At 33.1% G+C, this 18,594-nt stretch overlaps 1 protein-coding gene across 1 annotated transcript in view; it reads right to left on the bottom strand.

Moving 5' to 3' along the window:
* Ptprq (protein tyrosine phosphatase receptor type Q) overlaps positions 1-18,594 on the bottom strand; it is a 199,963-nt gene that overhangs the window by 63,382 nt on the left and 117,987 nt on the right. Inside the window, exons 27-28 of the mRNA XM_076853152.1 lie at positions 5,640-5,761; positions 917-1,103 (exon numbers count right to left, since the gene is read on the bottom strand). Coding sequence (XP_076709267.1) covers positions 917-1,103; positions 5,640-5,761 — 309 coding nt within the window. The remainder of the gene's footprint in view (positions 1-916; positions 1,104-5,639; positions 5,762-18,594) is intronic.

Here is an 18,594-nt window from a genome sequence, read left to right as displayed (position 1 = left end):
ATACATTCATCAGTTCTTTCCTCACAGGGAAGAAGATGAAGGAGAAATGCAAAAATCACAATAGAAACTAGATACCTGTCATATTTGGCAGGAAAATACAAACAAATGCAATTTTAGGGTGCTAAAGATAAAATTTACCTTGTAACTTAGATTCATAACTTTATAGGTAAAATGAATAGAGAACATAATTAAAAGACTTTCTAAAAATATTTTTACCACTTATATTTACCTTACAGATAGCAACAAATAAACTCTAATAATACATCCATCCCTTCATCTGCTTTTTCCAGTGACATATCTGGTGGCAAAGAACATCAGGATTCTGAAGGAAGATGGGGCAAGCAAGATCTGGGAGGCTGACTTTCCACATTAAATTCCTACTTGTTATAATCTTATTCATTCAGACCCTGTTCATAGGACCTTGAGAAACTCTGTATAAATTCTGACATTTCTTGGATAGTTACATAATAAATTATGTCACCTGATGAAGTGAAGAAAACATCTATGATAAATATGATCTGGATCCTAATATTGAATTCCTGATCATTACTTTAATTTTCACTCCTATCATAGGGTAGAAATAATTAAAATATAGTTTTAGATATAACATTATTAACTATAGAAGCTTAGAGAAATCATCTCTTACACAACTCAATTTCTGAAACACTTAGCAGATTTCATAAGTATAGAAAAGTACAATTGGGTACCTTTATGTTCCATATTTATAAGGATTGAACATTCTACATTTTCACTGTGCCTCAAAAATAAATAGCTTTAATTTTGATGATCACAGTAGCAATGAATTATTTTTATTTACATTCTTCAAAAACTTCTCATAACTTATATTCTGTTTAATGTAGAGTGAGGAACTGTAAGACAGACAGTTTACTCAATCAATGAGGAAGGGCACTCCTACCTGATTCTAAAGTAGTCACAATGACTTCAGGGCTTGACTTCCCTTCTACATATGCAGCACTTACATTTCCAGTAAATGCAGTGATCACCACAGAATATCTGGTAAATATTTTTAAGTCTTTAATTTCCATGGTTTTATTTTCTTCATTTGACTTGACAAAGGAAATATTGAATTCATCACGGTCTGCCTATGAGGAAAAAACACAGTTAACAAGAAGCAATACCAGAGTATTTTGTTTTACCAGAAGATAATAATACAAAGCTACATGTACATTCATCTGACATTTATAGATTAACTTATTTACTTACATATTTACTTATTTAACAATCAGATGGCCCTGGAAAAATCTAAAGTGTTATTATAACAGTTCATTAATTAGTAAATATTTTAGTAATTGAAAGGAAAAGAAAATAATCAACCAGCCATGGTCAATCAATCCATCAAATGCACAAGCAAAAAAAGTCATTTTTTTTTCAGTCAATGAAATTACTTTCTACTCTAATGCTTTGTTAAAAAAAAAAAAGTATATAGGTTTTGGACTGTGTTATCAAGGGTTCAAATGCTAATTGGCCACTTGACAAATCACTCAGGCTCTATGTATCTTACCTTCTATGTATGTGAAATTGGGGTGGTAAAATAATTACAGAATTATATTGAGATTTAGAAAGAAGAGATCTGAAGTAATTGGTACAGAGATTTTGATCTTAAAAAATTACATTACCCTCAAAAAGAAAATTCAGAGGTATACATATATAAAATATGTGTGTGTGTGTGTGTGTGTGTGTGTACGCATATGTACACACTCTATGACCTGAAACACAATTTTTGGAATGTAACTTCTTTCTGAAATGGACTTTAATATTTTCCACCCCTTTTATTTAACTCCATTTATTGCATTCTGATAATGACCATAGTTTGAAAAACTCTTGATCTAGCACAATGCATGAACAGTGGATAAAGACTCAATTGCAAATGGCATAATTATTTAATGTGCATAAATGAGTACCTATAGGTCTATTAAATGTAGCCGTGTGACTTGTTCAAATGTGGTTTGTCTGCAATGGAAGTTCTGGCCCATTGGCTCTAGACATTAAAAATAGCCAAAATTTTTAACACTACATAGAAGTGCTTTTCCTAAGATACATGAGAAAATTCAAAACCCTTGTTGATTTACTAGTCTAAAGTACTTGAAATAAATACTTAAAATATGGTTTAATATATGAATAGCACTATTATGTTCATTTTTGACTTGTTCCTCACTTGTAATTTTAAAGCTTTTGTTGTTCAATATGTTTCTGTAATTACTCTTTTCTAAGACCTTTTTTAACTTGAAGATGTTACCATGAAAGCCCAGCTAAAGGCTAATGAGTAATACCAGTATTGCAAACAGTTGAAAAGACCATTCCCAGCTTAAGACAAAGCAGTGGAGACCAATGTCCCACTTCTCTAAAGAGGCAGAAAAACTAATCAGCATAGGAAGTTTATTGATCAGATATATGAACCCACTGGTAAAAAGTGTGTATTTAATCAATTGCCATTATTTAAACATCACATAAAATATGGCCTTTTTTTAAGTCTAGGTTTATATTCATAATAGGTACAAATTATCTTGTTGGGTGTGGTGGCACACACTTGTAATTCCAGTAGCTCCGGAGGCTGAGGCAGAAGGATCCCAAGCTCAAAGCCAGCCTTAGCAAGTTAACTGAGGCCCTAAGCAACTGAGTGAGACCCTGTCTGTAAATAAATAAACAAACAAACAAACAAACAAACAAACAGTCTGGGGATGTGACTCAGTAGTTAAGTGCCTTTGGATTCAATCCCTGGTACCAAAAGTAAATAAATAAATAAATAGAAGATAAATAACCTAGAGATAAGTAAGTAACAGTTGACCCCTGTAATGGGGCCTGGGTTTCCATTTCCATTTCATTTGGTTTCATTTTCATGGTTTAATGTTGCTTGCCTAACTACTACAACTATTTAAATTCTGCATTTGTAGACCTGAGATGATTTCCTCAAGATTCCATAGCTCCCCAGTAGCAGAATTGAGATTAGTTTTTTATAAGTCCAGAACTCTCTTCACTGCGACAAGTCGGTGGGCTTGATCTTATAAATTACACTATTTATAAATTAAATGACTCCAATGCTCTTCATTGAAACAATAGATAACAAATATCAAATAGCAAAAACATGGCATAACATGCATTGTTCTGTATCCTACCTTTAAAATATTTAATAAAATCTGAAAAGAATTCTGGTCCTCAAACTCAACATGTACAAAAGTTCATTATATTTTCATTAAACCTACTTCACCTTGGTTGTTAACAATTACTCTCCCACTTACCCAGGATGGAAACCTCAGATCATTTTACCCCTTATTTTCCTTCTATCAATTCCAAGCTTGTTTGCTCACTCCACAGTTGATCATCTATTATTAATATAAAATTACTCTTATAATTTTTGAGGTATAACAATACAATGTCAGTAATTAGACCCTGGATCTTCTTTTCCTGCCAAGCTCTTATTTTTTTTTCTTCTTGTCCTACGTCACCTCCACCCTTTCCCATCTGGTATAACCTTATTCAGCCATCAAGTCTCAGAGTAAATTTAACGTGCTCTTTGAAGTCTCCATACCTGTTTTCCTCCATAACAGAAACTTTAGTTTGCTAACTTGTCTTCCCCAAAACCTTCATACCTCAGACTCTATAATTAGCCATTTAAATTCCTACATCTCCCTTTTGAGTATGAGCTCCTTGAAAGCAGAACTTTACTTTTACATCCTTGTTCTAGTGAATAAAAGCTATTCATTAACTATTTGTTAAATGAAAGAGTAAAGGGAACAATGAATGAAAGACCTCAAGATGCACTCATTTTTAGTAGAATCATCCAGAATGATATCTATGCCCAAATGTCTTTAGTGTCAATTTGAAAACAAATTTTGTTTGAAAGTCATTAAAAGGAAGGTTTTTATGCTCTTGTGACTCACATTTTCCAGGAGCCAGGCTAAAGCATAAATCCTAAATGCACTGATAAGTGTTTTTCCTTGGTCTGAGAGTCAAAGATTTTAAAATGTTGATCTTTCTTAAATGAGCTTCAAATAAACTCTAAAATGACAGTGACCATATCATATTTGTTCACTTCTACATAGCCAGCACCTGGCATGGTGCTGACATCAGTTGCATTTATAAATGATGTTGAATTAAGGAAGAAATAGATCTTCTCTTCAGAACGCTATCCTCAGGTACTCCTCATAGTTAATATCATCTACTCCTATAATATTAATTATCTTCTAAATATCAACACTTCCCAAATCTGCTAATCCAGAATTTTCCTCCTGTGTTCCACAGCCATATGTAGTACTTTGCTAATGGGTATATTGACTGGAAGACTCTGAGACACCTAAATTTCAGAGTGTCTCCTACTAAACTCATTTTTTTCCTTTATGAATCTATTCCTTCTTATAATTTTGCAAGTCAAATATCCTAAAATCATTCCTTATTTGTTCTCTCACTCAATTAAATGGCTGATTTTTTTTCACCAAATTTTATAAATTTAAATTATTTTTCATTCTTTTCTCTTGCTACATTTTCTTTGTTCCTATGTTTTCTTGACTTCTGTCTCTTTGTCTAAATTTGCACCCTAACACTGGTCTCAAACCATCTACTACAAACCTACTCATCCTATACAACAGAAATCAACATCACTGCTTTAATTCCCCACAAACTGCCACCCACCACTCTTTTTTATGGGGTGGGGGTGTACCAGGGATTGAACTCAGGGGCATTCGACCACTGAGCCACATCCCCAGCCCTGTTTTGTATTTTCTTTAGAGACAGGGGATCACTGAGTTTCTTAGTGCCTTGCTTTGCTGAGGCTGGCTTTGAACTCGTGATCCTCCTGCCTCAGCTTCCAGAGCTCCTGGGATTACAGACATGAGCTACCAAGCCCAGCTCACCCCACTACTCTTAAAATAAAACCCAAACTCTGTAACATGTCATGTAGTTATTCTCCCAATCTAGCTTCTTAAACTCTTCTTTCTGAATGCTGTGACCTGAGATAGCAGCACTGCTCACTTTTTCTTAAATGAGAATTACTCTGTTTTCCTTTGCTTTTCAGGAACTGCCTTAATTATTTTTCAAGATTTAGTTCTGATTTTATGTTATCTGGAAGATGTTTCCCCTAATGCCTTTTCTTTTCTCATTCTCTTTTATGAGCCTATTTCTACTATATTTTAAACGAATGCATTATTTGTTACAGATGGACACAATAGCTTTATTTATTCATTTATTTTTATGTGATGCTGAGGATCAAACCCAGTGCCTTACATGTGTCATGCAAGTGCTCTACCACTGAGCCACAGACACAGCCCAAACCAATGCATTATTATCAATTAAACCCCTGGTTTTTATATATATCATCTATCCCCTGAGAATTAATATAATAATAATTGTTTTACTAAAACCTGATACTTAGTAGCACTTACTTTGTGTCAGGAAATGCTCTAAGATTTTTATGCATTATTAAGTGATTTAGTCCTCATGGACTCTCTACAGACTACTATTATTTTTTATTTTACATATACAAACACTGAAACACAGAGAGATTAAGTAAACTGCCTAAGGTCTAACAGATCTGGGACTCCAAACCAAGTAGTCTGTTTCCAAAACTTGCATCCTTAATCATGATCCATACTGCCTTTTAAAAAAGAAGGTAAGACATGTATTACTGATTTGACGTCAATCAGGTAGAATGTTGGTCCAGTGATGACAGCAGGTTCACTCCAACTGATGTTGATGCTGAAAGGCGATGTTGCTACAACATGCACATTTTCAGGAGGACCATCTGGAGCTATGACAATAGAAAATCAATTATTCTGCCACATTAGTTAGCACTTGCTATAGTACAACAATAGAAAAGACCATGAAAAATGGATACTCATAATGAATTCATTTTATATTAATTTATAGTTCACAGCATGCTAAAGGTATTAGCAAATTAAATGAACTAATTATTTATACTTAAAATTTCCATCAAAAATTGGTTAATTAAAATAAAAAATATGTGATTTAAACTTAAAATCATATTTTTGAAAGAAACTATACCATTTCTAAAATAAACATTTTGAGATGTTTATTTTAGAAATAGATAATCTAGCAATGCCATTTTAAGAAAACCCTTTGAGAAACATATTTGACACCAAAAAGAGGCAAAGGAACACAGTTGAAAATAGAAATAAATGGAATTATGGTTAAAATATATTGTCTCACAAGTGTACAAGAGTAAATTGGGTTTGCTTAACTGTTTTCACTGAAGGGATAGAATAGGAAATAGGTTATTCCATTGTTCTGATCTATTATTAAAAATAGTAAACTTTGAATAGATCTTGAATTCACCATGATTTAAACTAATTCTTTAATTTGCCCTAATTTTTAATTTGTTGGGTTTTTTTAGTCTAAAAGAAGGGATAGTATCTTAAGAATTAATACTGTTGAATACCCTTATGTGTAAATTTCAAATTGAAAAACCACTAGAAATCAGAAGGGTTAAGAGTACATTGAAAAAGACTTAGTCACAGTTAATCTGACAAGGACATTAACCTTAGAACAGTATTGTGCCCATCTCTGTCCTCCTAGGGACCCTAGTCAATTCTAATGCTGTTGAATATTGGGAGGCAAGTATTTCCTGCTTCCTAGTTTTAAATTCATATGAGAAAACTTTACTGAACAAACTCTAATACATAGAATCTGATAAGATATAAAAGAAAGATAAAATATCCCTTCCCTCAAATACTTTATAACCTAGGAAGAACAACAAGCTGTACAATCTTGACAAAAGAATAAGATGTCCAGACCTCATCTCTCCATCAACTGCATATTTCATAGCGTTTAAAAGAGAATCGTGAAGACGAAATATGTGAGAGTTGCTAGTTCAGTGTTAGGAACATTACTATCCAAAAATATAATAAAGGGCCTAGTTAAGATAAGGACTATCTGGAAATACAAATAATTTTCTATGAGAGGGAAAAGGGAAAGTCCTTGACTATAGACAAAGCATGGAGGCAAGGTAAATTGCACAGAGAAGATGGGAATTGTAGGTTTTGGAAGATGAGATAGATTTCCATAATCCGAAAGGCAGGCTTAGGGACACTCCTATACTGAGGATCATAACAAAGCCACAAAGACACAAACAGCAGTGTGTGCAGACAGAATTGTGTTACTATAGAACTGCTCTTCTTGGTCAGCTTCCATTTATTATTTTCCACATTCAAAAATACTCTGGGAAGGAGTCCAAAACCTTTACTAGACTTCCAAAGAAATCCATAGTACAAAAAAAAAAAAAAAAATGGAATTTCTAAATCCAGGATATAGAGATGTCACAGAGAGAGCAGGGTTTGGAGTTCATTCTTTATAACAGGATGGCACTAATGTTCTTCAGAAAGGAAGTATTTTTCTAATGACTTAGGAAGAAAACAGCAGCTGTGAGAAAAGAGAAAATGCACACTGTTTCAGCACCTTGTCTCTAGGTGGGCTATTTCCAAAAAGCCAAATGAGATAAGAGATTGTAAAGTAGAAAAGTGACAGTATATATCGATAAGAAGAGATGAAACCTATTGCCACTTAGACAATTCAACAATAGAAGAACCCAGGGGCAGACCAGATGTGGGTACAAAGTAAGACAGAGGAAATAGTAAAAGTTAAGTCATGGATTAATGCTGGAATAATGTCATGATATAGTTCACAACAGCACATTTAGGAACATATATTGCTTTTGGGAGATATGGAAGATGATAAATTTGAATTTGCACTTACTGAATCTGAGAAACTCAAAAAGACTTAGATCCTTACCTGGCAAATGGAAAGGTGAGTCTAGAACTAGGAAGATAGGACTAGGATGGAAAACGGTGCTTTTTATAAAAATTTCAGATAATTTTTAAAAAATTGGTAGAGTCTAAATATGGCAGGTACATCTGGTTTCAAGTGAACCACATGTTTTGTAGAGAGTCAGGTTTTACTTCATAGGTATTTAAGATGTTGCTATGTTCTGAAGTGTCCCTTCCAAAATTTGGGTGTTGGAACCTAATGGCCTATGTGATGGTATTGAGAGGTGGGGTTTTAAGAGGGGATGAGGTCATGTAGGCTTCTCCCCTCATGAATGGACTAAGGCCATTATAAAAATAGACTTCACAAAACATGCAGGTAGCTTGCCCTTCAGCTTCCCATCATGTGAGGAATCCTCACCAGACATTCAGACCTGTTGGCACCTTGATCTTGGACCTTCCAGCCTTCAGAGCTATGAGAAAATAGATTTTTATTCCTTGTTAATTACTCAGTCTCTGATATTTTGTTGTGGCAACACAAATTAGGCTAAGATAGAGGTTAATAGTGTGACCACCACCTTCATAGGTGAAATGACTAATATTTACAATATATTTTCCAGAAAGATAATGTTATAAAAGATATTTTAACAATAGCATTGACATATTTTAGTGACTAGTACACAAATGTAACTATAGTAATAAATGAGAGAGACAGGAAATTAGGGACAGATTGTACAGAACCTTTAAGGTTACTGCTAAAGCTTTTGTAAGAATAAATATTATGCTGGGTGCAGTGGCACACACCTGTAATGCCAGCGGCTTAGGAGACTGAGGGAGGAGGATTGTGAGTTCAAAGCCAGCCTCAGCAAAAGTGAGGCTTTAAGCAACTCAGTGAGACCCTGTCTCTAAATAAAATACAAAATAGGGCTGGGGATGTGGCTCAGTGATCGAGTGCCCCTGAGTTGAATCCCCAGTACCCCACCAAAAACAAAGAATAAATATTGGAGGGAGGAGAGGGGTGGGGGCTTGGGGGTAGGAAAGATGGTAGAATGAGAAGGCCATCATTACCCTAGGTATAGGTATGATTGCAGAAATGGTGCGATTCTACTTTGTGTATAACCAGAGAATGAAAAGCTGTGCTCCATTTGTGTACAATGAAATAAAATGCATTCTATTGCCATGTATATCTAATTAGAACAAATTAAAAAATTAAAATATTTTTCTAAAAAAGGAATAAATATTATGGAGAAAAAGACAATGCCATAGATCATTATCATGAACTAGAAGAGGCCATGATAGGTTGTGGTTTTTGATATCTTACCCCATACAAGAAAGATGGGCTAACATTAATTGGACCAAAGGAGGGACAATTATCTCCAGAATCAAGTTGATTCATATACCTCTATATAGTACACAAAGCACTACTGGGGCTTACACTTTAAACCAACTCATTCTAGCAGGCAATCAGAGTATCATCTCAGTGTTGTTGCCCGGGGATCATGAATAACTTGCTGAGAATTTTTTATTTTTGACCAAGAAAGTTGATGACATTTTTCTAATGATATTGATGGTAGTTTATGTTTGGAAATATTGTCAGGGGAATTTTTTCACATCTTCTTTGCTCCAGAGTGTGGCTCTTTTTGAGTCTTAACTGAGAAAAGATCCAAAGTCATTTCCCAAGACAAACACTGACTTGCAAATATGTCTGTACCCAGCTCAGAAAATCTTGTTTCAATTTCTTATCTTTCACAGTAAAATGTCAACCCTGCAATCATTCCTTTGATACCAGCAATCAAAGCCCTCATCAGGGAGTGTCTGCCACCCCAAGCAGAGCTGAGAAAAAAAGTGACATTCAAAGATCATTCCTGACACATCTAACCACCCATACAAATAAATATTTTACGTTCCATACATGAATCAGTCATTTCAGAAAACCAAGGTATTTAGCTCATCACTGAGTTGAACCTTAATGTCATTTCTTGAACTTTTAATCATTCTAAGCCACATTTGTATTTTCAGTAAACTTTTAATGAAATTTCCTGTTTTGTCACACAACTGTTCCCTGTATTCTATTAACCTGTGTTTTTGAAGTATTGGAACTCCTACATAAAACTAAAAACTAAAAGTAAATACACATAAGAGAATATATGTAAATATATTGTATGTATATAATACAAAATATATATATTTTATCTATTGGAAGTGATGAAAAGAGTTATCTTATTAATTGAGAGGTAATTTAAGAGAAAGATTTTTTAAAAGTCCTCATTTATTATAAATTACCACCTAATTATTTTAGTATTATACAAATAATATGATGTACTTACAAGTACAGAAATATTTCAAGCCTTTTAGGTAACTTTCTTATAGAATTTATCAAAATTCCCATGAAAAATATGCCCAGAATTATATTTCTTTTTTTAGCACAGTATATAGTAATCTATTACTAGAGTCTCATAAAAGGGAAATACAAAATTACAATTATGAATGCCAACTGCCAAAGTATAGAAAGCTAATGATGGTAAAGGAATGGGGAACTGAAAACATTCCAGTTTAAAAGCATAGTAACTTACAAGCATCTTTAAGAGACTTTGTTTGTCTCCCCATAAAATGTCACACTCTGATTTAGGATTGTTTGTGAAATGAATCTAGTCAGTAATGGGCCAAGATATCACTATACCCCCTCTCTTATAAATCACAGCAATTTACTCAGTAGGAATGATCTATCCTTATTCTCTCATTCCCCATAATCCAATCACTTCCTCTCATAAGCACTTTCCCCCTGGTTTTCACAATAATGCATTTTCTGTAACTAACAACCATCATTTCCTGATTATCATGCTTCTATCCTTGCACAGGAATGTGGGTCTTATGTGGGTCAGGGTCATCTTTCCCATCCATCTGTGTCTCGATGCTAAGTGTGTTAGCTGAAAGGTGAGTCTGGATAGACCATCATTATGCCTAGACCATATAAAAGTTTGAATGTCCCCAAGTCTGTGCCACTTTGATTAAGAACCAATGAGCTTTAATATGTCTAATACTACACTTTCACAATAAACACAAAGACTTTTTAGCAAGTTTGCATTCTGCAAATCTCTGTATGTCTAATTTAGTTGCAGAAAACACTATAGAAAATTCTGTATGGTTTTAGTGCACTGTTCTATGGTGAATTTCCTAATAAGCATAAAATAAATACAAGATTTGATAGCAGTTCACAAAAAAATCTTGAGCTCTGTGTGTGTTGATTTAAATTTTCTGTACATATACTTGAATTTTAAGTCCAGTTTAAATTTTATGTAAAAAGCCTATCAATAGAGTATTTTAATTTCGGGATCTGATAAATGGGACTCCTAGATTTCTAACGACTATCATCACTACATGAAGGATCCTGTTGTTTCTCAGCTATAGAAGTTTAACTATGCTGCTACTGTGAGTTTATATTGATTCAGCACACCTGGAAGAATTTGCTTTGAGTTTTAGATGTCTCTAGAGACCAGAGGACATCTAATTGGCTGTGTGGATTCCTTGTGTTTTAAACCATTCAGGGCATCCAGGGTCCTGCAGAAGCTCAGCAGTTAGATTTACCACATTTCCATCATTAAGCAGCACTGTGATAATTGGTTGTCCTTTCCTAGGATTGGCCATTTCCCTAGAGCCTAGGAATTCACTGGCCCATATGGCATACCACTCTTGCTGTATGAAATATTTCAAGGCAAGTCATTTTACAAGACTTCAATTTTGTTTTATAGTTAGATTTCCCAACAAGGTAGTACCATGAACAACAAGGACTATGAACCCAAGTATATTGGATTAAACTATTAAATGAGTACTGAGCATGATTCATGAATGTTCATAGTACTAGGTTCTTCAGTATAATCACCTTATTTGATGATTAAATGAGTTATCTATCTAATTTTAGACTGGATTAAGCTGAAAACAAAATATAAACAAAACCCCTCATTTCCATTGCTAGGAATATGAGGTGAGAAGGAAAATATTCTAATTTTAGTACTATTTATTTAGATAATACATCTTTTCCTAAAATAGCATCATGTTTCCAAAACACTGTATACAATGGTGATTCTCCAAATATGGTCTCCAGACCAAGCAGCATCAGTTATACTGGGCAAGTCATAGAAACACAAATTCTGAAGGCAAAGCCCAAACTTACTGAATCATACCCTGGGTTTGAGGCACAATCAAATAACATGTTCTCCAGGTGTGCCTACAGTCAAATTTGAGAACCAGTGCTCTCCAGTATTAACATACTATTTGAAAAAGTATAGACATTGTTTTTCAGATTAGGGAGTAATGCTTATAACTCTTAGTAACAAAGGTGGAAAGTGGAATTAAATTACTGCATCTATGAAGGCTAGAAAAGGAGCTGTGGAGGAAATTTGGAAGCTAGTGGTCAATAGTGCAGAAATGGACATTTGTGCACCAAGTTTTACAGTTTGGTCTACTCTGATGTGTCATTTTACTTTAATTCGGGAGAACCGGGAAATAAGGTTCTTTTTACCATAACCTCCTCTGATCCCCAAAGTTTCTAGACAAATACCATGTCTTCACATTCCATAAAAAACATAAGAAAATGCCACTAATTCCATGCTACCTTTAAGCTCTATATGGGAACAACCTGGAATAACTGAGGTAAGACCATTAGGGCTTGGATAAACTGAACATTGCTATTTTGTCCTCCCATTCATTTGTACACAGGCATAATCTGGATAAAATAAATATCAAGGGTATTAATAAAGAAAAAGAAAAATTCAGAAAACCTCAAATGTTAAGTTTGAGATTTTATGTTTTAAAGAAAGTTTTAGCCACTTTGTGTGGGATTGGAGATGGTTGCATTTTATACTAGGAGCTTGTATAATAGCCTCGGCTATTTCTTAGACCCAATAGTCAAAGATAATAATATTGCAGAGTGAGAATCCTTATAATTTCCTTTAACTGCTGGTTTTTGTCTTTAAAAAATTTGCTTACACAAATGGGATTTCAAAGATATTTTTATTATATTCTAAAACATTTGCTTAATAATCTGGCAAGCACTTTTCTGACATTAAATATATAGATAGATGCTTTTAAAAATAGTTTCAGTTTCATATGCTAACTGTTGCCTCCTTTATGCATGAATTCACCTGAATCTGTTCTCTTTGAATTTCTTCTCTTTGTAATCACACTTAGCCACCTCCCACACTATCCTAAGGCTTTGCACAAGTCCTAGTCAAGATCTAGGAGTACAGACTTTATGCTAGAAATGAACTAGGTTCATGAAAGTATCAAAGTGTAAAGTACTTAATGAAAGTATCAATGTGTAAAGTACTTGAACTCAACCAGCACATGAACTCCACAGCCTGGGGTTCCCAGTGAGCCTGACCAAAAAATACCCAAATCAATAGATTTGTACTTAAACCATAGGATCTTCCATAGAATTTGCTATAATTAAATGAGAGTTCTCTTTACCTCCTTAGAAAAAGCAGAGGTAACAGAATTGAATACTTGTTGATCTAGAATCTGCACTTAGGTTAAAAACCAAAACTCACAATGTTAATCCTACTTCACACTTCTTTTTGGACCAAAAGAGAGAAGACTCTCAAAAAAAATAAAAGGAAATGCAATTCAAGGTAAGATTTGAAGTCTGAGATGAGAAAGGAAGACAGTTCATTTGAATTTTAAAAGGATTAAATGAAGCTGAATGGATACAAGATTGCGCAACACCCTTTCCCCCACTTTTTAAAAATGAAAACCAGTCTTTAAAAAATATATATATGATTTATAAAAACATAGGAGTAATTTCCTTTGATTTTTTTAAAATGATTTTTCTGAAAACACATTTTACTTGCTATGTTAAATGCAATTTCAACAATAAATAATTTTAACTATTTAAATTTTAGAAAAATCGTTTAGTAATCTGACAAAAGCTCTTTTGTCACTATTAAGTTGAGCAATCTATTAAATATTTTGATTTTATATGCTTACTATTTACCTCTTTAAATTACTATTTCACCCACTATCTTTACTTTGTAGTCATATTTAGCACCCCAAATTTTAACATTATGCTTCCTCGTTTTCTTTATGAGCCAACAACCTAGTATGATCCTGGCTTACTACACAAATTTATTACCAGTTCATTATTTTGAGAATGATTTGGGTATTTTGAATGCTGCAATACATTCTGAAATAAGCATTTATTAATTTTCTTCATTGTTTGAAAGCCTTTTAAATTAATTGTATACAAAATTCTTTCCTATGTGAAAGAACTTCCAGGATGGGAATAGGAAAGACAGTAGAATGAATCAGACATACCTTTCCTATGTTTTTATATGAATACATGATCAGTGAAACTCCACAGCACATACAACCACAAGAATGGGAAGTTCTACTCCATGTTTGTATGATATGTCAGCATACATTCTACTGTCATGTATATGTAAAAAGAATAAGTAAAAATAAATAAAAAAAGAAATTTCTTATGTTAATTAATAAAAGAGAAACTCATAAAATGATTGACCATATAAAATGTACTATTTTATTGAAATAAAATAAACTAAATATATCCAACAGAGACAATAACTGATCAGGAGAATTTTAATTTTGACATTAACCACACAAGTATTTGAAAGACAGATTTAGACAAAAAATAAAATTAGTATAAACTTTTTTGAAATATGGAGAATTTTGACAGCCAAATGCTTTTGCATTGACATCAAACACCTTCCTTCCATACCATAATGATTTAGGTAACAAGTACACATGAAAGGTAGAAACATATAAGATATGGCTACCTGGTCACTCTTGTTTCTAAGGAATTCAGAGTCCCACAAAAGGAAGAGACATCAATAATTATGATGCAGTATGTTCAGTGCTTTAGAAACAAGCTTTAGGAGGTGGGAGTGGAAAGAGGGATTTCTTGAAGGCTTTTCAAAGGAGATACTTAACGTGAAATAGAAAGAAAAGGTAGTTGGTCTTCAAAAGAGGAGGATGGGAAAGATGATAAGAAAGAACTGCTGAGATTATGCAGCATAAAGAGGAGCAGTGCATGTATGGGGATATAAACCAAAGCACAAGTAAGCACATATCACTTACTAAAAGACTGATTTTTACATGCAGGCAAATAGCAACCCATCAAAGATTTTTCAACAGAGGAATGATACGGTCAAGTAAGTATTCAAAAGCTGTGTGCAGATGAAGGGTAGAAAATAGAGACAGAAAGAACATTTTGATATCTTTGCAATAATCTAGGAGATGAATGTTAAGAGTCTGGTTTTAGAGACACTTAGCAAAGATAAATAAATAAATACAAGAGATATTTAGAACAGAAATTTAATAGAATTCAGTTATTGACTTTTGAGAGATAAAAGCAGCTAAAAAGAATTAATAATGATTCTTAGATTGCTAACTTGAATACTAGATGAACAGTGGTGCAATACATCAAGGCAGGAAATCAGTAGGAAGACCACACTGGCAGAGGGGTAGGGCAGTGGTAATATGAAGTCTGAGATGTCTGTGGAAACCCTCATGGCCATACAAATAACTTCAATATACAGGTCTAGAGGAGAAAGATGTTGTTTTGAATTATACATTTGGGAATTTCAGGCACCTAATTTAGAAGAATTTCAACAGCACCTCCTTTCACAGAAGTATAATCATCATGTCTAGGATAAATTATATTTATTTTCTCTAGTGACAGCAGGATAGAGTGTATTCTAAAAATGTACTGCCACCAAATAGGCTTCTATATGTCTTTGGTTATATTTTCTTATTTATTTATGGTTAACATTGCTCATTAATATGCAATTGCATCTTTATAGAAAAGATAATTTCTGTGTAACCAGAGTGTTGATCACATTTTAAGTGTATTATACAGTTTAGAATAAACCAAGAAAAATAATTGAGTGTATACTAATGCATTAACAATTTTTTAATTTCAATAATGTTAAGGTGTACTCTGCTCTTTGTTTATTTTCTTCTTCTTTTTAAATTATAAAGTTACAGTACTTAGAAACTCCTTTGATGAGGCATGTTTTGTTGAATTTCTTTTTTTTAACCTAACAGATGTTTGGGTAGTTAAAATTCCTCATGAGTATGGTATCCTGTGGTTTTCACAACCTAAGTGTTACCCCAGGAATCTTCCTTTCTTGCTGTCTTCCAGTCTTGGTGGTCTATAGGAGATGCACATTACAAAAGAGACCCATCTCATTCCATACTAATTTCACACCCACACTCCTTTAAAGCTGTACATTTCCTCAGCATTGTTATGTATCTATTGTGCACCACACAGATACTTAACAGCTTTCCATTTTCCATTCCACACCAAACACAGATCTCAAATTGCTTTTAAGTATATAATCAGAAAAATAAGAGATGAGTAAAATAGTCTGTAAGACTTCACTGTTTCAAGTTAAGTATTTCTGCCTTTTATAATTTTTGTGCTTTTTATCTATAAACACAGCATGAAGTAGAGTTATGGGTATTCACAGATGATTTAAGGAGAAAAAACAATTAGACTTTAATTATCTAGATCAGAGAATATAAGAGAGAGAAATGTTAGCTTGAGTTGACTAAATATTGTTTCTTCCTTCACTCTGTTTTACGGTTGTAGATTCAGATTCAGAGTAAACCAATTTAATTCTCAGCTTGCATTCTGACTTTGCTTTCTGGATCTTCTATTCTGTTGCACTGCTTTATGATCTCAGAGAGAGTTCATAACAACAAATTTTCTTATGCTATGAGCCATTTTAGAGTCTTTTATAATATTTATAATTCATAATGGGCTGTATTTTATTTGAACAATTTTAAATTTTGACCAATTTAATTTCCAAATAGTTATCAAACACTAACTCTTCATCAAGAAACTCCAGGTTTTGATAAGATGTTGTATTAATAAGTGCTTGGGCAAAATTTGATACCATTAGAACAAAATGCACACTGATTGGAAACAATGATTTTAAACTGTTATCTTTTTTCTAATCTAGAGAAATGGCTATTATTATTTTATCTTAAGTCATATCATGAAATTATATATCATTTTTGAATCAATGACAGATAATACAAAACATTAATTTTGTTCATCCAGATTGCTTTTTGTTTGGAAAATGTCATATTTTAATCTTTGGTATGTAGAATCAATATATAAATATTACACTTACTTTGACTCTGAAGAAAAAAATGACTACTCTTCAAGATTCTTATTGACTGAATAACTGAATAACTCATTCCTTTTCTTATTATACTATAAGTTATTTCAGTATACATATTATATTATAATAATATATGTGATGTCTCTTTGTCTTTCATGTCAAATGCAATCTTAGATTCTCTCTCCTTGTCTTCATATCATAAAAAATTTCCTTTACCATACAATTATGAAATTCAGAATTCAAATATATTTATTATTATAAAAATGTCCCCTCTACAATTGAAAGCAAAACATTCCTCCATTCCTTATACTAAAAGACAACCAACTCATTGCCATAATTTAAACATTAAGTAACTTATTATCCTCACCCACATATGACCAATCATTTGAGAAGCTATAAATTTTTGAGACTGCCAAGAAAATCATATGTCTATTATACGCTCACTTTTCTTAATAATAGTGGTAGAAAGTCAACTTTATGAGCAACTAAAACTCTTAGCTTTAGAAATGCTTTAATCTATAAGCACTTATTTATGTTTTCTAGTTACTTATATTGGAACACTTATTCCTTTTCAACACCAACAAGCTCAAAATACCTGTTTTTATTGATTAATCCCAAACTGACTTTTATTACCCACTGGGAAATAAAATATGACCATAAATATTAAAATGGTGGAAGAATGACACTCAAGTAGAAAGGTTTGAGAATGCAGGATTATTTAATAATTCCACTTTCAGTTTTATTTTCCAGCTTCTAAACTGATCATGTTATATATTGTTTTATGCCAATTAAATGTCTTCCATAAGAGCATCAATTAACTATGCTTATAAGAGATGGTATATTTATAAAATATACTTCTTGGCACCATGCAGTAGGTAGAAGCAGGTCATCTCCATGTGAGTGCTCATCAGGACTAAGATGAAAAACCCTTCATGACAGAAGACACATAAGTACAGGTATATTTTAACCAAAAGTTACAGATGAGCTATTCACAAGCCAGATCTGATATATTCAGGTTGAACAACTAAATTTTTTTTGAATTTTTAAAAATTAACTAATTTTTTAAAATTAAGAAATTGAGTATTTTCTTGTTTCCCTGTAAACATCAGAAGACCTAGTAGCATGGGCTGTCTATAAGACAACATCAGCCAGAGGTAAGTGGTGGCTGCCACTTCAGAGAGTACATTCTCTGTTAATCTGCCATGGTTTCCATCACTTCGAATTAGCACATGTGAGTCAACTTCATTCATTATGGTTCCTGTCAGACTCTTTGAAGGAATTTACAGTTCCTGGGGCTTAAAAGTTTATTCAGTCAAATGTCCCACTTTTCTATCAGATCTTGTGATTTCTAACTACTTCTGTCAATTGAAGCAACTAACACCTCTAACTTTAACCATCTTTAAATTTTTAAGCACTTATTTCTTTGTTTTCCATTAGATTAAAGTAATTATTTCTTACCAAGTTAGGAGGTTCAAAATAACTATTCTTATTCACTAGTCTCCAACTTGAATTTGATTTTTTAAAATTTTTTCTTTCTGTTATGGTACTGCCATCTTCACCATCACCACTACAAAACAATTCCTTCTCCTTTCTCCACTACAGCTTATTCAATCCAGTTTAACTCACTCAGGAATTATCTACAGAGTATCTCTAGGGATGATTCTAGGCAATAAGAAAATAGCAAAGATTAAGGCAGTCTCTAAAAACAAACAAATAAATTA

Source organism: Callospermophilus lateralis, chromosome 4 (genome assembly GCF_048772815.1).
Source record: "Callospermophilus lateralis isolate mCalLat2 chromosome 4, mCalLat2.hap1, whole genome shotgun sequence".
NCBI lineage: Eukaryota > Metazoa > Chordata > Mammalia > Rodentia > Sciuridae > Callospermophilus > Callospermophilus lateralis.
This window is presented reverse-complemented; position numbering and strand designations above follow the sequence as displayed.